Below are 26962 nucleotides of genomic sequence, written 5' to 3'. Positions count from 1 at the left end.
GGTTATGTGGTCTACTTTTGTTCCATTCATACCGAATAGTATCTTGCCTGGAGTAACTGCTTTGGTTGCAGCACTGCCAGCAGTTGCTTTGGTAGATTTTTTCTTGCCTATATTTTGTTTTTTTCTTGCATTTGCTAATCTTTTAATGAAATATGTCAGCACAGTAATCTCATGTTTTGAGGATTGAATCTCTTTCAATGTTTTTACATACATAAAAAATAAATGAATGTTTTTACAAAGATTAAAAAATACAATTGTCCTCTTCACTTCTCTGAGCAACATGTGATGGACAATTGGGCTGTTGAACACCATATCAACGTCAACAAATCGCCCAAAAACTGTTCTCTTTGACAATCTTGTTTGCATTGGCAATGTGGGCCAAGCTAGTTACTTGACCGGGAAATCTGTCACCTTCAGCTATTCTGAAACGTGTAGCCATCTTAAATCACTCCTGCATTTATTAAAAAATTCAATCAGTAAACTCCTTCAGAAAAAAAAAAATGTAAAAAACATTCTGATTAAATCTCGCTAGAATGGATCTCGCTGGCATCGCTCTCGCTGGTGTCGCTCTCTCTCACAATCTCGCTCTCTCCGGTGTCGCTCTCCCTTATCTCCCTCACATTCTCTCTTTTTACTCGTCTTCAACCACATAACACATCGAAAACCAGAAAAACAAACAAAAAAATCATAGGTTCACTTGTCTCTCCAGTGTCGCTCTCTCCGGCATCGCTCTACCGATTTCACTCTCACTTATCTCGCTCACAAACTCTTTCTACTCGTCTTCAACCACAGAACACATCCAAAACCAAAGAGACAAACAAAAAAAAAACCATATTGAAAGAAAGATTTATCGATAAGATTCGATTGAAAGCTGGAAGTAGAATCGTTTGCAAGCCGGAAATAGTTTTTTTTTTCGTTTATGAGCAATACAGCCGTTAGCCTTGGAAAATTTGAATGAATAATAGTTTAGTTTTGGTGGGTTTTCTCGGTAAAAAGGTAAGAACACGAAGTAAGGGCAAATTAAGTAATTTGGTAGGGCGATGCCGTCAGCAGAAGGTCAATTGACATTATTTTTTAAAAAATGGTCATTTAACATTTTGGGCCCAATTTTTGGGTCATCCTTACAAATTTCCCTAGTTTTTTACAATTTTATCGTTAGTATATAGATGAAAATAGTAAGTGTTTTGTTTCAACTCTATATCTCAAAAGTTACATTAATACTAAATCTTTAAAAAAAAGTGAAAAAAATATAACCACCATTAATATATGATTCAAAATCAATTGTTTCTCTAAACACCATCACCTTCCTCTTCAAAAATACCCCAAGGAAAATAAATTTATTTCCAAATTTAATTTAAAGTTTTACATGGGAGTTGAATTAAGCTAGAGTAAATGCGTGTGTAAAAGGATCATTTGTACAAATAATTAAATAAAAAGGGAAAGAAATGTTAAAACCCTAAAACCCCAACCAAGATGAACCCAATTTCATCTCTTCCAATTGCTCGTCTTCTTGATTCATTTATACAACTTTCAGAGGATTTCTGAATCTTCCATTAGAAATGCAAATGCAATGCGCCATGGAAGAGCTGGTTTCCTCGCAATGGAATCAAGGGCAACTTCAACTCTCTCTCAGTTGGCCGACCTCCTCCTCGTGGCTTCCATTACCAAAACCCTTTCTGAATCAGGTACTCGAACCCTCCAACACCATTCTCTTCCAATATCAGAGCCTCTCCTTCTCCAAATCCTCCATTCCAGATCTATTCATCCTTCCCACAAGCTCGATTTCTTCAAATGGTGTTCTCTCTCCCCCAATTTCAACCATTCACCCTCCACATATTCCCAAATCTTCCATATCCTCTGCCGCTCTGGATACCTCCACGAGGTTCCACTTTTACTCTCCTCCATGAAGCGAGACGGTGTCAATGTTGATTCCCACACTTTCAAGGTTCTTCTCGACGCGTTTATCAGGTCTGGCAAATTCGATGCTGCCCTTGAAATTTTAGACCATATGGAAGATTTGGGAACTAGCTTGGATCTCAACACCTACAACTCTGTTCTTGTCGCTCTGCTCGGGAAAAACCAGGTGGGTTTGGCTTTGTCAATATTCTTTAAGCTGTTAGATGGTTTTAGTAATGGAGGGCAAGAAGGTACTGCTGCAACTAGTTTTCCTTTCTTGCCTAATTCACTTGCTTGTAATGTATTGCTGGTTGCTCTCAGGAAATCAGACATGAGGGTTGAGTTTAAATGGGTTTTTGACAAGCTTAGAGAAATTAGAACCTTTGAGTTTAATGTATGTGGTTATAATATATGTATTCATGCTTTTGGATGTTGGGGTTATCTGGATACTTCTCTTGCCCTGTTCAAAGAAATGAAGCAAAAGAGCTTCGTTTTGGAGTCGTTCGGTCCGGATTTGTGTACATATAATAGCCTTATTCACGTGCTCTGTTTGGTAGGGAAGGTTAAGGATGCACTTATTGTGTGGGAGGAACTTAAAGGGTCAGGCCATGAGCCTGATGCCTTCACCTACCGTATCATAATTCAGGGTTGCTGTAAATCTTACCGAATGGGTGATAACCATGATTTTTAATGAAATGGAGTACAATGGATTTATCCCAGATACCATTGTGTATAATTCTCTCCTCAACGGCCTATTTAAGGCTCGGAAAGTTACTGAAGCATGTCAACTTTTTGATAAAATGGTGCAAGAAGGTATAAGAGCTTCTCCTTGGACGTACAATATTCTAATTGATGGATTGTTTAGGAATGGAAGAGCTGAAGCTAGCTACTCTTTATTCTGTGATATGAAGAAAAAGGGTCAATTTGTGGATGGTGTTACTTACAGCATCATTGTATTGCAACTGTGTAAAGAGGGATTGCTTGAGGAAGCACTACAATTGGTTGATGAAATGGAAGCGAGAGGCTTGTTGTCGATCTTATTACTGTAACATCTCTTTTAATTGCAATGCACAAGCAACGCCAGTGGGAAGGGTTAGAGAGGCTCATGAAGCACATTAGAGAAGGTAACTTGGTCCCCAATGTTCTCAAATGGAAGGCTAACATGGAAGATTCAATCAAATATCAGCAAAATAAAAGAAAAGACTACACATTCCTGTTCCCCCCAAAGGAGGATTTGAGTGAGATTATTAGTTCAAGAGCTTCTTCTGCTGCGGAAGTTAATGTTGACGATATTATCGAAAACACAGAAGAAACAGATGCTGACAGTTGGTCATCATCCCCACATGTCGATCTTTTAGCTGATCTTGCAAAGTCTAATGGTGATTTTTTGCAACCATTCTCTCTAGGTCAGGGGCGACGAATCCAAGCAAAAGGGGACAACTCATTCGATATCAATATGGTCAATACATTTTTGTCTATTTTTCTAGCAAAAGGAAAATTGAGCTTAGCTTGTAAGTTGTTTGAGATCTTCAGTGATATGGGTGTCAACCCGGTGAGGTATACCTACAATTCAATGCTGAGTTCATTTGTGAAGAAGGGATACTTTCACCAGGCATGGGGTATATTTAACGAAATGGGCGAGAAGGTATGTCCAGCTGATATAGCCACATACAATGTGATAATTCAAGGACTCGGGAAGATGGGTAGAGCGGATCTTGCAAGTTCTGTTCTGGAAAAGCTAATGGAGCAGGGTGGCTATCTCGATATCGTAATGTACAACACATTGATTAATGCGCTGGGGAAGGCAGGTCAAATGGATGACGTAAATAAGCTTTTTGAGCAGATGAGGAACAGTGGGATAAACCCAGATGTTGTCACTTTTAATACACTTATCGAAGTTCATAGCAAAGCTGGTCGGTTTAATGATGCTTACAAATTCCTGAAAATGATGCTGGATTCAGGCTGTTCCCCGAATCATGTTACAGATACAACTTTGGATTTTCTGGGGAGAGAGATTGAGAAAGTGAGGTATGAAAAAGCTTCAATCATACGTGACAAAAACAGTTCTTGAATGTTTCAATTCTATTACAATTTGGTAGTCTTTCTGTAAGAATGGAGAACCAAGGATTTGCTGGGCATTCTGGGTCCATAACCAAATGAAACATTCATGGGTTTCCTGGCCAAATTTAGGCTCTGTGAAGCATGGACATATTAATTGATAGTACCGTAACGTTTGGTCCCTGCTTTCTTTGAAGAAGCATCTTTCTCAATACGAAAGAAAAAGCTTGCAGGTGGTTTGAGAATGATGCTAGGTCCTTTTTTCCGACAACAGATCGGAGAACCGACTTTCTCAATGTTTCTGTATCGCAGCAGGGAAGCGATTTCATTTATGATATCCGTGAAGGAAATGTTTCAAGATCCAGACCTTTGTGCTTGAGCAGCACTCCCAATGTAAGCATTTTGAATCTGATTTGCTTGTGAATGAGAAAGTATTTAATAGTCGGTCTAATTTATTTGATCGAGTAATTTTCCGTGGTGGTTAGTTTTCTTATCTTTTCCATAAGAGATTTTTAACATGTTTCAATTAATTGGATGTAAAAAGATTTGAATAATAGACCTTGTGGTCACTAACATTTTATATGCTAATTGAGTTATACACACTTGACTTATTTTTCAATTACATAATTCAATCTAATATTAATATCTTACAAAGTAACTATTTACAATCACCATTTCTATTACAATAACTATATGATAATTTTCTTTGTCAATTGGCATGCCCACGTGCTATGATTTGCATGGTAGAGCGGATCTTTTATCACATTCATTTCTCAAAGATTTAGATCAACGCCACCTTCACAAGAAAATAATTAAGAATAAGTAAGAATACTTACATGTAATTTATGAATCAATGGAAATATGAATGTTTTTCTTGATGTCAAATAGGAATGGACTGAAATCTAAATAGGAGTTAGACATGTATCAAAATCTCGCTCCCTCTCAGAATCTCGCTCTCTCATAATCTCGCTCTCTCTCATAATGACCCAAAAATTGGGCCCAAAATGTCAAATGACCCTTTTTTAAATAATAATAGTCAATTTATCCTCTGCTGACGTCATCGCCCTACCAAATTACTGTTCTTACCTTTTTACTGAGAAAACCTACCAAAATTAAACTATTATTCATTCAAATTTTCCAAGGCTAACGGCTGTATTGCTCGCATAAACGAAAAAAAACTATTTCCGGCTTGCAAACGATTCTACTTCCGGCTTTCAATCGAATCTTATCGGTAAATCTTTCTTTCAATATGGTTTTTTTTGTTTGTTTTTTTGGTTTTGGATGTGTTTCTGTGGTTGAAGACGAGTAGAAAGAGTTTGTGAGCGAGATAAGTGAGAGCGAAATCGGTAGAGCGACGCCGGAGAGAGCGACACCGGAGAGACAAGTGAACCTATGGTTTTTTTGTTTGTTTTTCTGGTTTTCGATGTGTTATGTGGTTGAAGAGGAGTGAAAAGAGAGAATGTGAGGGAGATAAGGGAGAGCGACACCGGAGAGAGCGAGATTGTGAGAGAGAGCGAGATTGTGAGAGAGCGACACCAGCGCGAGCGATTCTAGCGAGAGCGCTGCCAGCGAGAGCCATTTAAGCGAGAGCGATGCCAGCGAGATCCATTTTAGCGAGATTTAAACAGAATGTTTTTTTACATTTTTTTTTTCTAAAGGAGTTTACTGATTAAATTCTTTAATAAATACAGGAGTGATTTAAGATGGCTACACGTTTCAGAATAGCTGAAGGTGACAGATTTCCCGGTCAAGTAACCAGCTTGGCCCACATTGCCAATGCAAACAAGATTGTCAAAGAGAAGCTCACGCCAACGCAGTTGGCCATGTTCAAGAGAACAGTTTTTGGGCGATTTGTTGACGTTGATATGGTGTTCAACAGCCCAATTGTCCATCACATGTTGCTCAGAGAAGTGAAGAGGACAAAATCAGACTCAATGACATTCGCTGTCTGTGGGAAGCTTGTCACCTTTACGAAGGATGACTTTTTGGTGATGACTGGTTTGTGGCAATCCCCATCACGAGTTGATCGGAACCAGCGGTCCTCATATGAACTTGCCATCAAGTATTTTGGCAATCGAGTGACGAAGGACACTTTACACCTCCGTGAACTCGAAGAAAAATACAAGGACTTAGAGTTTGAAAACGATGATGATGCTGTGAAGATCAGCCTAGTTTACTACACTGAGGTCGCAATGATGGGGAAAAACAAGCAGAAAAATGCAGTCGACCTCAAACGTTTCAAGGACGTTCAGAGCTTGGAGTACTACAATAGTCTTGATTGGGGTACCATTATCTGGGAGAGGACATTGGATGCCCTAAAGACTGCCTTGAATGATAAGTTCAGTCTTTACAAGACGAGGGTCAAATCAAATAAAAACTATGTTGTGAAGTACTCCTTACGTGGATTTCCACAAGCGTTCCAGGTAAATTTGATTAACATAATAATCGTGTTATTTGATCTAACATTACTATTGTTCTTAATATATTTTAAATTTTATTTAGGTATGGACGTACGAGATCCTAGCTTCATCGATAGCTGGGAACATTGCGGAGCGAAGGAGCAAGGTGGCTTTGCCCCGCATATTACGATGGTCATGCTCCCACTCAGTGTCCTTCAAAGTACTCGAGAGGAAGATATTCGAGTCTAACAATGTAAGTTTACTCTATGCATAACATGTTTATCTGGTTGTTAAATTGACACCGACCAGTTTACTGGGTTGTTAATGCAGATAAAGGTTAAAGAGGGCACTGTGATGTCAAATGCTGAAAGGGAGTTTCGGGATACCCTGGTGGAACGACGACCTATATTTGAGCTAGGTGCGGATGATGATAGTTCTGAAAGTGGCTCAAGGTCGACGAGTGAGGGGGGTAGTCCCGAGAGTGAAAGTGACGGTTATGACCATCGTGGAGATGCCAATGATGAGGTTGTCAGGGTGGAGGGAGGGGATGATCCCGAGCATTCTGAGCACGAGGATGCTGAATATGGAAGGGTGGAAGGAAGGGTGGAAGGAGGGACATACACACGTAGTGATGATATGTTTGATGATATGATGGGGAACGTACGCGAGGAGGACGAGTTGAACCAAGTTGATGTCATTCATGCGGACTCCGGTACAGAGCGTCCTGTGGATGAGGAGTGTCCTAAGTGTGCTGCCCGTCGCAGGGAGGGAGCCAATGCAGACGAGTCTACTTATTCGTACCTGCGGTCCATTGACGGTGCACTATCGAGGTTCGATGGCCGTATATTGGGTTTAGATAGTCGTGTCTCCAGTATGGAGGAAAACATGACTGAAATGAAAGGGCAATTGTCGGCCATCCTTTCATTGTTGCAGTCTATGCACAAGGTTTGCATCCTTTTATTTCTTTATGTGTTTAGCTTTTACGTGTTCGTGAACTCACCATTTTCCTTTACTAATGGAAGGGTTCCACGGTGAATGAGGAGACGACCAGGTCACCCATCCCATCTCGGGAGCCCGATACGACTGCGACTGCCTCTGACACTCCCATCCCCATCCCCCCTCTACAGCCCGATACCACCCCTTCACCTACTCCCAACCCCCCTGTACAGCCCGATACCACCATTACCACATCATCACCGATTGACGTCGAACCTATACAGGTCGACGTCCCACAGACAGAGCCCGACATGTCTGCCTTACTCACCATGCCACCTACAGAGGCTGACATGTCTGGCATCCCAGAGGCAGCCACTTCTGGGATTGTTATGACCACAGAAGGAGTTCCACTGGTGAGTAATTTATTGATCCGTAATCTTTGTTTATATTTTCTTGATGAGTAACGTTTTGTTATCTGTTTATGTAGGATTCTCGAAGAATTAGTCGTAAGAGAAAACCAGTTGACAAATATACACCCCCAGCCCAAGCAAAGAAGAAAAGTGTGGCTAAACATCCTCTCCCAGGTGTAGCTACGTCAACATTCAGATCGATCGTCACATATAATGTAGCACACCCCATTCCACACAATATCATGACAGAAATGATGGGCTGGATCTCGGACAACAATACAAACAACGAGGTTCGAGAGAACTCCTTCAAACCACTCGACAAGCAATTCTTCAAGGAATTGATTACCCCGAATTCGTTGGTCGAGTGCGATGTAAGTGTCCTAGTCTTTACGTCTTTACATGTTGGCTATCGTGTACTTTTACTGACATATTCTTTTTTCGTGCAGACCATAAACACACTATTTTATTTTATGAAAGATAAATTTTATACCCGGCCCAACATGTGCATGCATAAGTTCACCATCTTGCCAATTGGTGTAACGGTAAATTTTGATATTTCGTTTCTTAACTTCTCATTTCGTTAAGTTTCCTGGTCTTTACTTCTTTACTTAACTTCTCATTTTATTTGACAGAGTCACCTCAATGCTCGTGGCGGGGTATTTAAAAGAATAAAGAATAAGTCACTCCTGGAGGCTGCCCTAGCTTGGGAAGATGAAGACACGTACAAGGACTACGTCACCGGTAAATTCGATGTCAAATGGGCAGATGTGGATTTCGTTTACACGGCGATGAATATCAGTGAGCACTGGATGGTCCTTGCCATGGACATTAACAGAGGCCACATATTCGTGTTCGATTCACTTCCGTCATACACACCAATGACAAAGCTGGTGAATTGGCTAGAGCCATTGACGGTCACAGTACCATCCCTACTTCACTACTGTGATGTGGATCGATCGAAGCCGGACCTGTCCACAGCCCGTTGGAAAATCTCGCGACCTAAGAACGTCGACATACAACACGGGTCGCTTGATTGTGGCATCTTCGCAATAAAACTTCTGGAACACCTGGTGACTGGTGCTGATCCATCCGTAATCACTCAGGAGAAGATGAGTGAATATAGGATGCAATTAGCGTGTCAGCTATGGGCAAACACTCCATATTTTTGATATGTAACATTGTATTTTTTATTCTTTGTAAAAACATTCATTTATTTTTTATGTATGTAAAAACATTCATTGTATAATTGAACATATATTTTTTATGAAAGTTCAAAGTTCAAAGTTCAAAGTTCAGTATCAGAATTTTTTATGAACACCTGGCTGCTGCTCTTTTCATTGTATAATTGAATTTTATCAGTATCAGAACAGAGCACATCCAAAACCAATTATACAACACATCCAATTGAAAGAACATTCATTGTATAATCTTTGTTTGTTATCCATTTTGTTTCAAGTATGTGTTCTGTAAAAACATTCATTGTATAATTGGTTTTGGATGTGTTCTGCTACTGCTCTTATCAGTATCAGAATTTTATCAGAACATGTAAGTTCAAAGTTCAAAGTTCAACATCAGAATTTTATCAGAACATGCATAATTGAGCTTAGAACATTATATGGTTCAAGGTTCAAAGTTCAAAGATTGAGAGAGCGAGATGTTGAGAGAGAGCGAGATTATGAGCGAGATTATGAGCGAGAGCGAGATTGTAAGAGAGAGCGAGATTGTAGGAGAGAGTGAGATTATGAGCGAGAGCGAGATTGTAAGAGAGAGCGAGATTGTAGGAGAGAGCGAGATGTTCAGAGAGAGCGAGATTGAGAGAGCGAGATGTTGAGAGTGAGCGAGATTGAGAGAGAGCGAGATTGTAAGAGAGAGCGAGATTGAGAGAGCGAGATGTTGAGAGTGAGCGAGATTGAGAGAGCGAGATGTTGAGAGTGAGCGAGATTGTGAGAGAGAGCGAGATTGAGAGAGTATTTGTTATCCATTTTGTTACAAGTATGAGGATTGAGAGAGTATGAAGTCATTGTTTTTACACGTATGAAGATTGAGATATGTATTTGTTATGTGTATGAAGTCATTGTTTTTGGTTACACGTATGAAGATTGAGAGAGTATTTGTTATCCACTTTTGTTACAAGTATGAAGATTGATAGAGTATGAAGTTATTGTTTTTTGTTTTCAGTATGATCCATTTTTGTTACAAGTATGAAGACTGAGAGAGTATGACGATGGAGAGAGTATGAAGATTGAGAGAGTATGAATATTGCTATTATATAAATACTCCAGCTTGTTATTGTTTTTTGTTTACAAGATGAAAGTACGAAGTATCAAGTGTTACAAGTATGAAGTATGAAAAACAATGAAGTATGTTACAAGTATGAAAAAGTATAAAGTATGTTACAAGTATGACATGAAAAAATGGTCAATGGTATTTATAACTAAACTGGATGAGGGGTGTTTTTGTCTCGGTCTCTAGCATTTTCGGCACGTCGCACGGTTGTAAATTTCTCGCTCTCGCTCAACATCTCGCTCTCGCTCTCTCAAATCTCGCTCTCTCTCAAACTCTCGCTCTCTCTTGCTTTTGCTAATTCGAATTGAAGGGTTTTTTCTTTTCTTTTCTTTTCTTTTCTTTTTTTTTTTTCTTTTTTAATTCTTTTTCTAATTCTTTTTTTAATTTTTTACAAATGACTTATTCCCAGAGTCCTTTATAATTAATGACCCGCCTCTTACAAACGTATGAATTCTAACCTTCTGTTTACGTTGCACTACCGCAATTTATATAACCTATCTCGTTAAAGATGATTAAGTCTATACTATAATAGTCCCATCAAGAGTAAATGCGTGTGTAAAAGGATCATTTGTACAAATAACTAAATAAAAAGGGAAAGAAATGTTAGAACCCTAAAACCCCAACCAAGATGAACCCAATTTCATCTCTTCCAATTGCTCGTCTTCTTGATTCATTTATACAACTTTCAGAGGATTTCTGAATCTTCCATTAGAAATGCAAATGCAATGCGCCATGGAAGAGCTGGTTTCCTCGCAATGGAATCAAGGGCAACTTCAACTCTCTCTCAGTTGGCCGACCTCCTCCTCGTGGCTTCCATTACCAAAACCCTTTCTGAATCAGGTACTCGAACCCTCCAACACCATTCTCTTCCAATATCAGAGCCTCTCCTTCTCCAAATCCTCCATTCCAGATCTATTCATCCTTCCCACAAGCTCGATTTCTTCAAATGGTGTTCTCTCTCCCCCAATTTCAACCATTCACCCTCCACATATTCCCAAATCTTCCATATCCTCTGCCGCTCTGGATACCTCCACGAGGTTCCACTTTTACTCTCCTCCATGAAGCGAGACGGTGTCAATGTTGATTCCCACACTTTCAAGGTTCTTCTCGACGCGTTTATCAGGTCTGGCAAATTCGATGCTGCCCTTGAAATTTTAGACCATATGGAAGATTTGGGAACTAGCTTGGATCTCAACACCTACAACTCTGTTCTTGTCGCTCTGCTCGGGAAAAACCAGGTGGGTTTGGCTTTGTCAATATTCTTTAAGCTGTTAGATGGTTTTAGTAATGGAGGGCAAGAAGGTACTGCTGCAACTAGTTTTCCTTTCTTGCCTAATTCACTTGCTTGTAATGTATTGCTGGTTGCTCTCAGGAAATCAGACATGAGGGTTGAGTTTAAAAGGGTTTTTGACAAGCTTAGAGAAATTAGAACCTTTGAGTTTAATGTATGTGGTTATAATATATGTATTCATGCTTTTGGATGTTGGGGTTATCTGGATACTTCTCTTGCCCTGTTCAAAGAAATGAAGCAAAAGAGCTTCGTTTTGGAGTCGTTCGGTCCGGATTTGTGTACATATAATAGCCTTATTCACGTGCTCTGTTTGGTAGGGAAGGTTAAGGATGCACTTATTGTGTGGGAGGAACTTAAAGGGTCAGGCCATGAGCCTGATGCCTTCACCTACCGTATCATAATTCAGGGTTGCTGTAAATCTTACCGAATGGGTGATGCAACCATGATTTTTAATGAAATGGAGTACAATGGATTTATCCCAGATACCATTGTGTATAATTCTCTCCTCAACGGCCTATTTAAGGCTCGGAAAGTTACTGAAGCATGTCAACTTTTTGATAAAATGGTGCAAGAAGGTATAAGAGCTTCTCCTTGGACGTACAATATTCTAATTGATGGATTGTTTAGGAATGGAAGAGCTGAAGCTAGCTACTCTTTATTCTGTGATATGAAGAAAAAGGGTCAATTTGTGGATGGTGTTACTTACAGCATCATTGTATTGCAACTGTGTAAAGAGGGATTGCTTGAGGAAGCACTACAATTGGTTGATGAAATGGAAGCGAGAGGCTTCGTTGTCGATCTTATTACTGTAACATCTCTTTTAATTGCAATGCACAAGCAACGCCAGTGGGAAGGGTTAGAGAGGCTCATGAAGCACATTAGAGAAGGTAACTTGGTCCCCAATGTTCTCAAATGGAAGGCTAACATGGAAGATTCAATCAAATATCAGCAAAATAAAAGAAAAGACTACACATTCCTGTTCCCCCCAAAGGAGGATTTGAGTGAGATTATTAGTTCAAGAGCTTCTTCTGCTGCGGAAGTTAATGTTGACGATATTATCGAAAACACAGAAGAAACAGATGCTGACAGTTGGTCATCATCCCCACATGTCGATCTTTTAGCTGATCTTGCAAAGTCTAATGGTGATTTTTTGCAACCATTCTCTCTAGGTCAGGGGCGACGAATCCAAGCAAAAGGGGACAACTCATTCGATATCAATATGGTCAATACATTTTTGTCTATTTTTCTAGCAAAAGGAAAATTGAGCTTAGCTTGTAAGTTGTTTGAGATCTTCAGTGATATGGGTGTCAACCCGGTGAGGTATACCTACAATTCAATGCTGAGTTCATTTGTGAAGAAGGGATACTTTCACCAGGCATGGGGTATATTTAACGAAATGGGCGAGAAGGTATGTCCAGCTGATATAGCCACATACAATGTGATAATTCAAGGACTCGGGAAGATGGGTAGAGCGGATCTTGCAAGTTCTGTTCTGGAAAAGCTAATGGAGCAGGGTGGCTATCTCGATATCGTAATGTACAACACATTGATTAATGCGCTGGGGAAGGCAGGTCAAATGGATGACGTAAATAAGCTTTTTGAGCAGATGAGGAACAGTGGGATAAACCCAGATGTTGTCACTTTTAATACACTTATCGAAGTTCATAGCAAAGCTGGTCGGTTTAATGATGCTTACAAATTCCTGAAAATGATGCTGGATTCAGGCTGTTCCCCGAATCATGTTACAGATACAACTTTGGATTTTCTGGGGAGAGAGATTGAGAAAGTGAGGTATGAAAAAGCTTCAATCATACGTGACAAAAACAGTTCTTGAATGTTTCAATTCTATTACAATTTGGTAGTCTTTCTGTAAGAATGGAGAACCAAGGATTTGCTGGGCATTCTGGGTCCATAACCAAATGAAACATTCATGGGTTTCCTGGCCAAATTTAGGCTCTGTGAAGCATGGACATATTAATTGATAGTACCGTAACGTTTGGTCCCTGCTTTCTTTGAAGAAGCATCTTTCTCAATACGAAAGAAAAAGCTTGCAGGTGGTTTGAGAATGATGCTAGGTCCTTTTTTCCGACAACAGATCGGAGAACCGACTTTCTCAATGTTTCTGTATCGCAGCAGGGAAGCGATTTCATTTATGATATCCGTGAAGGAAATGTTTCAAGATCCAGACCTTTGTGCTTGAGCAGCACTCCCAATGTAAGCATTTTGAATCTGATTTGCTTGTGAATGAGAAAGTATTTAATAGTCGGTCTAATTTATTTGATCGAGTAATTTTCCGTGGTGGTTAGTTTTCTTATCTTTTCCATATGAGATTTTTAACATGTTTCAATTAATTGGATGTAAAAAGATTTGAATAATAGACCTTGTGGTCACTAACATTTTATATGCTAATTGAGTTATACACACTTGAATTATTTCTCAATTATATAATTCAATCTAATATAATATCTTACAAAGTAATTACTATTTACAATCACACAGTAAAATGTGGGAAGAGTTCAAATTATCCATTTAATAAGTTTTGATCTAATAATGTTTATATTTTCGACCTCAAGATTAGAGGTTCAATTCCTCTATCCATATAAAACAACCAAAGGAACGGATCATTTTTATTACAATGACTATATGATAATTTTCTTTGTCAATTGGCATGCCGACGTGCTATGATTCGCATGGTAGAGTGAATCTTTTATCATATTCATTTCTCAAAGATTTAGATCGACACCACCTTCACAAGAAAATAGCTAAGAATAAGTAAGAATATTTACATGTAATTTATGAATCAAAGGAAATATGAACGTTTTTCTTGATGTCTATCAGGAATGGACTGAAATCTAAATAGGAATTAGACATGTATCATCTTATTTAATATTTTACAATAATAAGTACTTCTGGAGGTTGTTTCTTCTTAGGGAACAACTGTATTTCGTGGTTCAGCAAGAAAGAAAATTGTGTTTCCTTATCTACGTTTGAAGTAGAATATGGTGTTGCAAGGAGTAGTTGTACTCAATTACTTTGGATGAAGTAGATGTTAATGGAGTATGATGTCTCACGAGATGTTATGACTCTTTTCTATGACAAATATGAGTGCGATTAATATATCCAAAAACATAGTTGAACACAATCGTACTAAGCATATAGACATGAAATATCACTTTATTCATGACTTTGTTGAAAGCAAATAGATTGTGTTTGAACATGTTAACACAAAAAATCAAATAGCTGACATTTTTACCAAGGCTCTTGATGCTAATCGTCTTGAAAGTTTAAGAGCTTCCTTAGAACTCTGCATCTTAAAAGATTAGCAATTAATGTTTTGGGCCAGTCTTTGAACTTTATGGGCCTAACAAATGCTGAATGCAAAGCGATTGTTTAAAAATAAAATCGTATTAATGCGATTGATACTCAAATCAGGGAGACTAAATGGTTCTTAATCTTGAACTGTTTTCCAAATCTATGTTTTCCACAGGTTGATTGTGTCTGTTATCTTCACAAAATCGTGATTGGTTTCTTTTTCCATTTGTTCTTGTGTGAAGGTCTACTTATATTCAGAGTATTTCATTCTCTGAGGGTGAACATAAGAATCGGTGCTCATACGTCTGGGAGTAAAATGGTGAGGTATAAGGAAAAAGCAAATAAAAAGCAGGCAGTTGAAGATGTGTCCCCGGTTGCTACAAACAAGTATGGTGTTCGTGTTTATGGAATGTCTATTACAAAGAAAGAGGTTGATGTTCTTCCCTCTTCGGCGAAACAAAGACGGTCTGGTGAAAGCCAACCAGTGAAAACAAAAGGAAAAGAGAAAGTAAGTTCTTAATCTCTTACTTTGACTGATTTAGTAGGAAAAGGAGTTAAAATATATCCTGAAAAGAGTAAGTCTTCGTCTGAAGGTTCATCGAGTAGCATGCATGACTTTGTAATTGTATCTAGAAACCCTAAAGATGTCTCTAGTATTTCTTATCAGGATTATCTGAAGCCAAGGTTTCTGATGAACATTTTGTGAAGATACTAATACTACAACTGATTCTATTTTGAAAACTATTCTTTAGGAGTTTATTCCTACTGATAAAGTTGGCTTTATTTCGATAGAGTCAGAGAATGTCTTATTGCCTGACTCAAATGTGCATGCATTGAATGATTTTGTTAACAAAGTTGTGTCTGAAGCTTTGACCTCCGTTGCATCTTTTACCTATTCATACTAATTCTGAAGTTTATGCTAATACTATTATTCAAGAAGTTAAAACCCCTAGTAATCTTGAAGAAGGGGTTAAGGTTCCTCCTGTGGAAGCTGTTGGGAATGATGCAAATGTTGTGGAAGTTGAAGGTCATTCTAAAGGTTTTCATAAGAATAAAGATGCACAGAATGTTGATAGTGAAGATTCTGATAGTAATGTTCCTCCGTCTGAACGTTCTAATAAAAATCTACAGATGTCAAAAGTGTTGATAGTTTGTCATCAGAGACATCTGATTCTGAATTTGGTCAAGATGAGCCTAAGGATGTATCTGATTCCTCTGAAGGCAGTGAGTTGAAAACCTCCACTGATCCTGACAAGCCTTCTCCTAATTGGGTTACTAGAGCATCTGTTAAAACTCGAGGGAAGAAAGCAACTACTCCTCTGCATGTTTCTTCTATTCCTTTAGATGGAGTATCTTTTTACAGTGAACAAGGTGACAACACGTAGAAATATGTAGTACACAGGAAGATTGTTGATGAGAAGGAATTGTCTGACTGGACTCAAGAATGTTTTAATCTTGTTAATATGATTTTATAAGCCTAGCTGAGCAAAACGATGTTGAATTTAGGCTATTTTATCCTCAATTAGTGCGAGAATTTATTGTTAATCTTTCCTCTGAGTTTGATAATCCTAATAGTCCAGATTTCCAAAAAATGCATGTGTGTCGCCATGCGTTTATCTCCAACGCTGATTTAATTAATAAGTTTTTTAATCGAATAGTGTCTGTAGAGACTCTTGAGAAGCGACCATCTTAAGGAGCTGGCTTTTGAGTTAACTGGTGGGGCTCGTTCGTCCAGGCCCAAGAAAGAGCAATTATCTACTGCAATCTTGAGCTCGAAATATATTGTTGTTCACAAGATTGACATATTCAACTGGTGTCCGTCTTCCCATAAGTATGGTTTATCTATCTCCCTGGCTACTCTGTCATTTCAAATTCATATTGGTACTTCTTTTGGTTTTGGTGCTTTTGTTACGAATCAAATCAAACGTCATATTAGTTTTTAGGCTTTAAAGCTTCCAATTTATTATCCCTAGTTGATTTTGGTGCTTCCAATTTATTTTCAAGCTTAAGAACCAGACATTACTACAGACGCTTCTATTGATGGTATCTATAACGGGTTTATTGAATCCTCTTTCGAAAATCGTGTTCTGCACCATCTATCATCAACTCCAAAGGCTTCAGGAGCGTAAAGATATTGTGCTTGGTTTGCTGGCAACAATGCGTGCAACTTTGGCCTAATCTGCTAGAACATCCTCTTCCGGTGCTTAATTTTTTATGACAGAAAGGGGAGAAGTAGTGAGTGTGTGGTTGATGTTTGGATCGTGGTGGCTGTTGTTCCTTTTGTTGTCATCTTGGTGTTCTATTGTGCTTTTCTGAAGACTTTGTTTCTTTCTAGTTGGTTTGTGCTAATTCTATTGATGTAACTACTTTTGTGAAGACTTCTTTAATGACATTTAGTCATGTTTGACTTTTGTGGTTATTATTGTTCACCAAATGGGAAGTTTGTTGGAGATATGTTGATTAGCTTTATAATTTTCTCTAAGGAAGTGGTTTTGATGTCTCAGAGAAAGTATTAACATCAGGTTTTGACAACAAATTTGTTTCTCTACGAAATACTTTCCTTATCTGGAAATATCCAACTGTGATATTTTCCTTTATTGTAGCATGACTTATTTTCTCCTTTTTGGGAGATGTTTCCTTTTCTGGATTCATTTATAAAAGGAGTGTCTTGGTTTCCTTTCGGTGACCAGTTTTATTACGTTGATTTGTGTTTTTTAAAGCAAGATATTTGCAGTACTCTGACCAAATTGTTCTACATTGTGTTATTGCTTGTTGCTCACTTTATTCCACTTTGTAAGTTCTTCACTCGTTGATTGCAACACTTTGAAGATTATCACAGCTTAGGGGGGAGCCTAAGCCATAATTGCCAGAGAAGGGATTCTCAGTCTTAGGGGGAGCCTAAGACTCAGCTCTAGAGGAGGAATTCTCTATCTTAGGGAGATCCTAAGATCCATCAGTGAAGGGAGTTTGTTGTCTGGAGGAAAGATATCATTGTGAGAAGGAATCTCACACATTATCGGGTGCTGAAATGTCAGACACTAATATTAACATACTTAGGGGGAGCCTAAGTTCAATTGAGAGAGACTCTCACATCTAGGGGGAGTCTAAGTGTCGTGTGAGTTAAGCTCTACATGAGACATTGTAGTAGTCGATGCATTATAGATAATTATACATTATAAATTGTTTGACACTTTAATATCAGTGGATTATCTTTCCTGAGCTTTCTACCCCCAGACTTAAGTGTTTATCAGCGAATTGGGTTACAAACTACTATGTGCCTTTGTTTGTTTATTTGTTATTGGTATTTTTATTGTTACAATTGTTGACAGTACTTTTTGTTTAACATCAGTATATTGATCACCTTAGCACTTTTCAATACTTAATGCCTTTATTTTCTTGGCCAAACAATAATTGTTTTTTCTTTTAATTTTAATTTCAGCTCGAGAGAGTATAATTTACACTAAAACAATGAATGTATGACTATTTGTCAAATCTTGCATGAGAGTGAAAGATTCCCGTAGAAGTCATTAAAAGAAGGATCATAATGTTGTGCTTGTTCTTAAAAAAGAGACGGACACGTTAGATTTTATTTCTAGACAAGAGAGTTAATTGAACTCGAGTGAGTCAGTTAAATAATTTTACCTTCTTCACTTATGATTGTATACATGATTAAATTGAGTTGTTTAATTGGATAAACATTGTTCCAAGTAAATGAAGTCACTACTTTAAGGTACCTTCTGTAATGGTCTCCCTTTGGGTAGATTTTACTTTAGCTAAGTTTTAGATAAGTTTTCCTCTATTTTTAGCTTATGTAGATCAAACTAGACAATTAGTCCTAAGAATGACACTTGAACTCTTACCACTATATTAAAACTTGAAATTGTACTCGGGTGGTATTGCAGGTATAAAAAAATCATGTAACGTTAGGTTAGAAACAATAGGAAAAAAAAATATATCTTTACATGCATGCTATAATGAAAAAGAAAGAAAAAGAAAATAACTTTGTGGTGTCATTTACTCTTTTTTTCTTAGGTAGTGGTCTCATTTATTTACGAGAAGGAAAAATGATAAGAAAACAAAATGAACCAATAGAATAACAATATAATCTAAAATATCATAGTGTACCTATGATGTTTGGTTGTTTTCAAATATAGAAAAATGAATCAAAATATTTACTCATAATAGCAAAATATCACAGTCTATCTGTGATAGACAATGATAGACTATTATCTGTGTCATATAACACAGATAGTAGTCTATCATTGTCTATTGCAGTCTATCATAGATAAACTATGATATTTTGCTATTATTTATAAATATTTTTAATAGTTTTGTCATTTAAAATAATTTTCCTAGATATTTTAGATCGACGTTCAACTAGTGGCTTTATTCCCTTTCTTGGTTCCAATCCTATTTCTTGGTTTCAAAAATGTAAGAAACTTATCTCTAGATCTTCTACCAAGGTTTAGTATCACTAATCTCGACCTTCCAGCAAGTAAATTAAAAGCCAATGAGCTTATGTATTTATATATTTAAAAAAATAGTTTGATGTATTTAACTTGAAATTTATTATTTTTTTCATATGTGTGTCTACTTAGTATACTTAACAAGTGTTTGATTCATGTTAAATAAATGTTGGTCTTACTTCAATTGTGTAGGACTAACTAGTATCTAACACATCTATTATACTAACAAGTGTCTAATACACATGTTAACAAGTGTCTAAGTCTCAATTCTATAACGTTTCAAAGTGGGGTAAAAAAATGTTCTCCCCTCTCTCCTCCTTTTCTCCCTTCCCCCACGCCCCCCTTCCGACCACCCCATCGGAGCTCACTATGCCCTCCCTAAACTTCCCTCTTTCTGACCGCCTCCCTCCTTCTCCCTCCAACCTCCTTCCGGCTTCTATCATTCCTCCCTCACTCTGTTTCTGCCCTGTTTCCAGCCATGGCTTCGTTCTCGTGCCGTATCCTTGACCACGCATTCCATTTGGAGCAAGAAGGATCGAACTTCCTTTTAAAAGACATAAAAAAAAAGACAGTCCATTCTTCTCTCCTTAACCTCAACTAATTGGCTTCTTGAGAGCTTTCGCAGACTACTGTATGGTTCCACCTTTGAGTTTTTCCTTCTAAAGGAAAGAGTTGATCAAAGCTTCATGAGGCTTGCCAAATTTTGTGCAAAGGAGAGTTGGTTTGTTGAATATGCTGTATGGCCAATCATAGGAGGAAGAAGGAACATCCACATCCCATTCGGCAACAAAAAAGCAGGCTGACAAGACTTCAAGGAGATGATCGATAGTTGCATCCAATACTTCAGAAAATCTCCTGTTCTCCAAGTTGGTTCTTCTTCATCTTCTCCCTCTACTAAGCTTAATCTAGCCGATCGTACCAGCCTTACTCCACCTCCCTGTGAGAACTCTACCCTCCCATCCTTCCCTACTTCAGTTGTGAAGAAGTAGAGCAACCCTGCTATCTGGTTAAAGAAGAATGATGATGTATTGCCTGAAAATTTTAGTAACCTCTGGATTATCTTAAGACTTATGGCATCAAATGGATGGAAGGAAATTGCGATAGAACTAAACAAGTGTCTAGGCACCAATGTCATCATCAATCCTCTGTTTGCAGACAAAGCCCTCATCAAACTAAGCCAAGGAAACCTCAACGAAAAAGTGCCAATTCAAGGTAAATGGACTAAGTTCGGAAATTTTCATTTTCATCTGGAAAAATGGAATTCAGTCAGTCATGGAAGGCCCTTAGTGATGCAAGGTTATGGGGGTTGGATCACAATAAAAAAACCTTCCCTTAGATTATTGGTGTAGGAAAACTTTTAAAGCAATTGGGGCTTATTTTGGTGGATTAATTGCTATTGCTTTAGAAAATCTTAATCTCATCAACTGTTTAGAAACAAAAATTCAAGTTAGGAAAAATTTATGTGGATTTATGCTAGCCACCATTGAAGTTAAGGATGATATTCGTGGAAGATTTTACTTAATCTTTAATGATATTGCTTGCTACCATCAACTTTAAAAAATACTCACTAAAGTCTTGCTTAAAGACTTCTCCAACCCAATAGACCTAGTTCGGTTGCAAGATGCCCTAAAGGATGAAGATGCCTCATCCCAATCTGATGTAATTGATTTATCCAATTGGTCTTTCCTATTGTCAAATAAATCTAAGCCTAAGTTCTCACGAAGTCCAAGTGCAAAAGCAGGAAAGTTGAAAGAAATCCAAAAGCCACAGACTTCAATCATCAATCTGGGAGAAATAAGGGAAGTCAAAAAGCCATCTTGCATTTTTAATGAGGCTGACGAAGTAAATCACCTAAATATGGAAGCTGAAAAGCCCACCACCCCCCTCCCCCCCCCCCCCCCCCCCCCCCCCCCCTCCCCCCACAGCCGCAGCCCTCTGAAAAGGTCTTTTTTAATTCAAAGGAAGCCGATAAGTCCTCCTTGCAACTGCAGTCATTCGAAACATCTAGCATATTAAAGGAAACAGAAAAGTCCTCTATTTTATTTGTTGTTTCAGATAAGGCTCCTCGTGTTCCATGGATAGATATTAATTCATCTGCTTCCATTAAGATGAAAGAGAAAGAAGTCGAAAAGCCATCAGTGCCAAAAAGAAAAAAGAAATTTTATGTCCCCTGCTATGTGGTGCTTCCCTCAGTCTCTTCCTCGTTTGAGCAGGTCTTAGCCAAGCCCGAAGCCCAAGCTCCTCACCAACCTTCCTCTTCCCCTGTTCTATATCTCAATTCCTCTCCTCTGCTCTCCCCTCTTTTTTTAGATCACTCGACCTCCCTGCTTTCTCTACCCTTAAACAGCATGTTCCTTCCTTACCCTACTCTCCCCTACCCTAACAGAACAATCTTTTCCTCTGTCTCTGCTTCCCCTAAGCCTCATTTTCCTCCCTGAAACATTAAACAACCCTTAAATCTAGCAAAACAAACTAGAAACTGCTAAACAGAGCCCGCCACCCCTCTTACCTCTTCAAAATCTTTCCCAAACACTTTATCAGAAGAAAGCATCTGAGGGAACACTCCAAAAGCCTCGGACTCACCCTCAGCTTAGTCTCCTCCCAGCCCCAAGAAGCCAGAATTCCTTCTTTTCCAAAGCAGCCTTTTATTTCCAGGTCAGATTATTCATCTTCTTTTTCCCCTTACAACCCAGCTGGACCACCACCAAAAGAAATCCCTATTTCCACCCCTAAAATCAATCATTGAGAAAGATTGCCCTCCTGACTACCCCTTTAGTATCAATTTAGAGGAAAACGATTGGCTTATCAATTCAGAAGATCAAGATGAGCCAAATTCGGAAGAAACCCTGTTTGCTGACCTAAACACCCTATTTCAAATAGGGGAGGACCCTACTGCCGAGATTAAAATCCCCAACCTTGCCCTTCCAGCCCTCCCTTCAACCCTTCTGACCTCCCAGTACACCTTCTGAGCTTAGTCACTGAATGCAGCCTATTATTGGACTAACCATTGGTTGACATTGATAACTGTTCTTGAAAAGATGAAGGAAGTATCCTAGAACACCAGAGGTCTCAAAGACATTAATAAAAGATTGGCCCTTAAATGATTCTTAAAGAAAATTAACCCTTCAATTGTGTTAATTCAAGAATCCAAGAAGGAAAATTTTGATGCAAGTTTCATTAAATCTTTATGGAGTTCTAAAGATGTTGATTGGGAATTCGTTGAATCTTTTGGTGCTTCGAGTGGGCTGTTAACAATGTGGGACACAAGCTTAATTTCAGTAATAGAAACCCTCAAAGGTGGTTACTCTCTCAATTAAATGCAACACTAATTGTAAAAAGATTTGTTGGGTTACTAATGTATATGGGCCAACCGATTACAAAGAAAGAAAATTTGTGTGGGAAGAACTTGTGTCCTTGGCAGCTTATTGTGAAGACGCATGGTGTATGGGTGGCGATTTTAATATAACAAGATGGGCACATGAAAGATTTCCCTTGGGTAGAAGCACTAGAGGCATGAGAAAGTTTAATAAGTTCATTGAGCAAGCAAAACTCATAGAAATCCAGTTGAGTAATGGGAAATTTACATGGTCAAGGGAAGGCATCACTGTTTCAAGATCTTTACTAGACCGCTTTTTCATATCAAAAGGTTGGGACGAGTTATTTGAAAACTCTAGAACCAATAGACAAGCCTGAATTTTTTCAGACCACTACCCAATTTTATTAGAAGCCGAATCATTTAGTTGGGGTCCTTCACCATTCAGGTTTTGCAATAGTTGGCTACTTAACAAAGATTGCATCCAAATTATAGAAAAAGCATGGTTTGACAGCAAAATACACGGTTGGGATGTTTTGTATTAAATCAGAAATTGAAAGATGTGAAAACAACAGTAAAACAATAGCATCACAACAATAAGGAAGAATTAAAACAGAAAGAGAAAAGGTTGCTAGCAGAAATAGAAAATTGGGGTACACTTGCTGACAATTCCCCGCTGTCCAGCACTGATTATGCAACTTTGTCTTCTTCAAAATCAGAACTAATGGTCTTATATAGATTGGAAGAAATTAACCAAATCCAGAAGAGTAAACTAAACTGGCTTAAGCAAGAAGGTGAGAATACAAGTTTTTTTCACAGATTCCTAGTAGCAAAAAAGAGGAGAAATTTTATAAACGAGTTAGTTGATGAACAAGGGCCCCAACAAAGTCGAGTGCAGAAATTGAAAGCCTAATACTCAACTTTTATAGCAGCCTTTATCTAAAATCTCTAGGGTAGAGGCATCCCCCTGTGAGAGCAAAATTAAAAAGAAAATTGAAAAATAATTACAAAATAATATCAAATATTGGTAACTAATTGCAAAATTAAAGGACATGAAATGTTTGCATAAAATAATGTTGCAAATTATTTATTATAAAACCTACATGTCTAATACCAAAAATATGACTTTGGAGCATCTAATTCAAAATCTTGATAATTCTAGTAGAAACTAGAATATTCCTATATTGAAAATGTTGAAAATAGTTATATAAATGAAAATGATAGGACTTGTATGGCCAACATATAGACCTTATTGGTAGATACATCTCATTACTCGTGAAAAGTTAGGCTGAAAATTGTTATGGCCAAGTCTTGAAGGACCATCATAATTTGAGTAACAACAATTATCTTGACTATAGTTTTATCGTGTATTACTACTACTACTTATGACCATAGTTTTCTAAGTCTTTTTCTTGGAAATAAAAATTTTGGATGGTAAAAGAAGCAAAACTCATATCAATTCAATTTTGAGGTGAAAATTCAATGGAAAAAGATTTGAATGAAATTAAAAATAAATATGTGTTACTTTTATCAATTTTGATTTCTTAAAAATGAAAGCTTGGATGGTAAAAAAATTTAAATTTGCATCAATTCAATTTTTGAGGTTGAAATAATGTGAAAATTCAATAGAAAATGGTTTGAATGAAGTTAATAATAGATATATATTATTATTATTCTCATTTTGGTTTCTTGAAAATGAAAAGTAAAAACTATTACATCAATTCAAGTTTTGAGATAAAACGATGTGAAAATTCAATGGAAAAAATGTTACCAAGCAAATATTTAAAAATTCTTTTAACGGCATGTAAGAACTACCAAGAAATTGACAAGTCCCACTAGTACTCTTACGGTCAAGTAAACTACCCACAAAATCCGCATCGGAATATCCTACCAAATTAAATTCAACATTTCTAGGATACCATAAGCCTAAATCAATAGTACCAAGCAAATATTTAAAAATTCTTTTAACGGCATGTAAATGTGATTCCTTAGGACAAGATTGAAATCTAGCACAAAGACATACACTAAACATAATATCAGGTCCACTAGCAGTTAAATAAAATAAAGATCCAATCATACCTCTATAAGTTTTTATATCCACACACTTACCTTTTTCATCCTTGTCAAGCTTAGTGGATGTGCTCATAGGAATATTTGCAATCTTACCTTCATTGAATTTGAACCTTTTGAGCAAATCCCTTGTATATTTTTCTTGACTTATGAAAATACCATCCTTGAGTTGTTTGATTTAGAGTCCAAGGAAGAAGTTAAGTTCTCCCATCATACTCATCTAAAATTAACTATGCATACACTTAGAAAATTCTTCACACAAAGATGGATTAGTAGAACCAAAAATAATATCATCCACATATATTTGTACTAAAAGCATATAATTTTCTTTAGTCTTGATAAAAAAAGTAGTATCAATTTTACCCATTTTAAATCCATTCTCAAGCAAGAAATTACTAAGTCTATCATACCAAGCTCTTGGAGCTTGTTTTAAGCCATAAAGAGCTTTTTTCAACTTACAGACATGATTAGGAAAAATCAAAACTTTCAAACCCCGGAGGTTGTTCTACATAAACTTCCTCCATGATATAACCATTTAAAAATGCACTTTTCACATCCATTTGATACAAAATGAAATTCTTATAAGAAGCAAAAGCAAGCAACATTCTAATAGCTTCTAATCTAGCAATGGGTGCAAAAGCTTCTTCATAATCTATTCCTTCCTCTTGACAATAACCTTGAGCTACAAGTCTAGCTTTATTTCTAATGATATTTCCATTTTCATCCATTTTATTTCTAAAGACCCATTTAGTTCCAATTATAGAAGCATGAGAGGGCCTAGGGACTAACTCCCAACTTTATTCCTTTCAAATTGATTTAATTCTTCTTGCATAGCTAAAATCCAAAATTCATCATTTTCGGCATCTTTAAAACTTTTTGGTTCAATTTGAGAAACAAAAGCAAGATTATTAAACATATTAAGAGAGGAACGAGTTTTCACACCTTGTTCGGGATCACCAAGAATTAATTCTTTGGGATGGGAAGGAGCATACCTCCACTCTTTAGGCATGGATGAAGAACCAACTTCGTTCTTTTCGATTAAGCTCACCTCTTGCTTACTTGAAACAATTTCCTTGCCTTTGTCATTAACAAGTAAATCTCCAAAATTTTCTTCTAAAACATCACTATAAATAGGCTCATTAGAAATAACATTGCAAGATTCATCAAATACTACATGCATAGATTCCTCAATTACTAAAGTTCTTTTATTGAAAACTCTATAAGCTTTACTAGTAGAGGAATAGCCAAGGAAAATACCAACATCCGTCTTAGAATCAAAATTTCCAAGTTTTTTTTTTTTTGTTATTCAAAATAAAACATTTGCAACCAAAAACTTTGAAATACCCAATATTTGGAATTTTGTTATGCCAAAGTTCATAAGGAGTTTTATCCAAAGAAGGTCTAATTAAAACTCTATTTAAAACATAACAAGCGGTGTTAACGGCTTCCGCCCAAAAGTATGTAGGTAAACTATACTCATGCAACATTGATCTAGCAAATTCTTGCAAAGTACGATTTTTCCTTTCAACTACACCGTTTTGTTGAGGAGTTCTTGGAGCGGAGAAATTATGAGAAAAACCATTTTCTTCACAAAAAGTTTCAAAAGCATTGCTATAAAATTCTCCTCCATGATCACTCCTAATTTTAGAAATCAAAAAACCTTTTTTATTTTGAACTCTTTTTGCAAAACTAGAAAAGCTTTTCAAAGCATCATCCTTATGTTTTAGCATCAAAACCCAAGTAAATCTTGAAAAATCATCAACTATCACAAAGCATAATAGTTCCCTCCAAAACTAGCAATTCTAGAAGGGCCTAATAAGCCCATGTGTAATAGTTGAAGAGGTCTAGTTGTAGAGATTACATTTTTAGATTTGAAAGAGGACTTAGTTTTCCTACCAATTTGACAAGCATCACAGACTTTGCTTTTTTAAATTTAAATTTGGGAAGACCTCTAACCAAAGAATTCTTGGAAATATTTGAAATTAAGTGCAGCTAGCATGTCCGAGTCTTCTATGCTATAACCAAGAATCATTATGCAAAGTCGATAAATATTTATCATTAATAGGACAATCATCTATTTCTAACAAATAACTTTTCTATCACTAGCATTTTCAATGATGCAATTCTTTTTATCAAACACAACTCTAAAGCTTGGGAATCCCGTCATGTGCCTCGAGCAACCACTATCCAAGTACCACTTGTTTTTCTTAGAGGCTTTCAAACAAACCTACAAACACAAATGTTCAAGTTTGATTCTTTGGAATCCACACTTGTTTGGGTCCTAGATGGTTAGCATTGACAAACTTGGGAATCCATTTCATTTTTGCATAGACATTTAAGGCATTGGATTTAGACAAGTAACAAGAATAAGTTGTATGTCCAAACTTGCCACATGAGAAACAAACAACATTATGCAAAGATTTATCTCTTACAACAAATTTATGCACTCTACTTTTCTTGGAGAAATTATTTCTTGGAGCATTGTGAAACTTTGCCCTTTGAGAAAAATTTCTTCTTGGAGAAGT

At 37.3% G+C, this 26962-nt stretch overlaps 2 protein-coding genes and 1 pseudogene across 11 annotated transcripts; all 3 read left to right on the top strand.

Annotated features, from left to right (window-relative positions):
* The first annotated feature begins 1435 nt into the window (after window positions 1-1435).
* LOC120068043 (pentatricopeptide repeat-containing protein At4g01570 pseudogene) lies at window positions 1436-4565 on the top strand (annotated as a pseudogene). The gene has a single exon (XR_016525054.1). The product of XR_016525054.1 is annotated as a pentatricopeptide repeat-containing protein At4g01570 pseudogene (transcript).
* LOC150032210 (uncharacterized) lies at window positions 4209-8994 on the top strand. Of its 2 annotated transcripts, none has more exons than XM_090307776.1 (8): window positions 4209-4347; window positions 5646-6377; window positions 6457-6606; window positions 6684-7298; window positions 7376-7702; window positions 7777-8070; window positions 8146-8241; window positions 8332-8994. In XM_090307776.1, exons 2-8 carry the CDS (start codon window positions 5658-5660, stop codon window positions 8866-8868), a joined length of 2739 nt encoding a protein of 912 aa, XP_090163902.1. In that variant the 5' UTR covers window positions 4209-4347; window positions 5646-5657; the 3' UTR covers window positions 8869-8994. The 2 variants fall into 2 exon arrangements, with proteins under 2 accessions (XP_090163902.1, XP_090163901.1); XM_090307775.1 differs by lacking the exon at window positions 4209-4347 and adding an exon at window positions 5081-5185.
* Window positions 8995-9969: 975 nt separating this feature from the next.
* Window positions 9970-17966, top strand: LOC120067622 (pentatricopeptide repeat-containing protein At4g01570-like). Of its 8 annotated transcripts, XM_090307781.1 has the most exons (4): window positions 9970-13490; window positions 14831-15096; window positions 16247-16419; window positions 16593-17007. In XM_090307781.1, the coding sequence occupies exon 1, from the start codon at window positions 10711-10713 to the stop codon at window positions 13108-13110; it is 2400 nt and encodes a 799-aa protein (XP_090163907.1). In that variant the 5' UTR covers window positions 9970-10710; the 3' UTR covers window positions 13111-13490; window positions 14831-15096; window positions 16247-16419; window positions 16593-17007. The 8 variants fall into 8 exon arrangements, with proteins under 8 accessions (XP_090163907.1, XP_090163910.1, XP_090163908.1 ...); XM_090307784.1 differs by lacking the exons at window positions 16247-16419; window positions 16593-17007 and adding an exon at window positions 17428-17966; XM_090307782.1 differs by lacking the exons at window positions 16247-16419; window positions 16593-17007 and adding an exon at window positions 17418-17966.
* The last annotated feature ends 8996 nt before the right edge of the window (window positions 17967-26962 follow it).

Source organism: Benincasa hispida, chromosome 12 (genome assembly GCF_027475165.1).
Source record: "Benincasa hispida cultivar pf3 chromosome 12, pf3_genome.v1.1, whole genome shotgun sequence".
In the NCBI taxonomy this organism is placed as follows: Eukaryota; Viridiplantae; Streptophyta; class Magnoliopsida; order Cucurbitales; family Cucurbitaceae; genus Benincasa; species Benincasa hispida.
The sequence above is the reverse complement of the archived record's forward strand: the minus strand, read 5'-3'. Positions and strand labels throughout refer to the sequence as shown.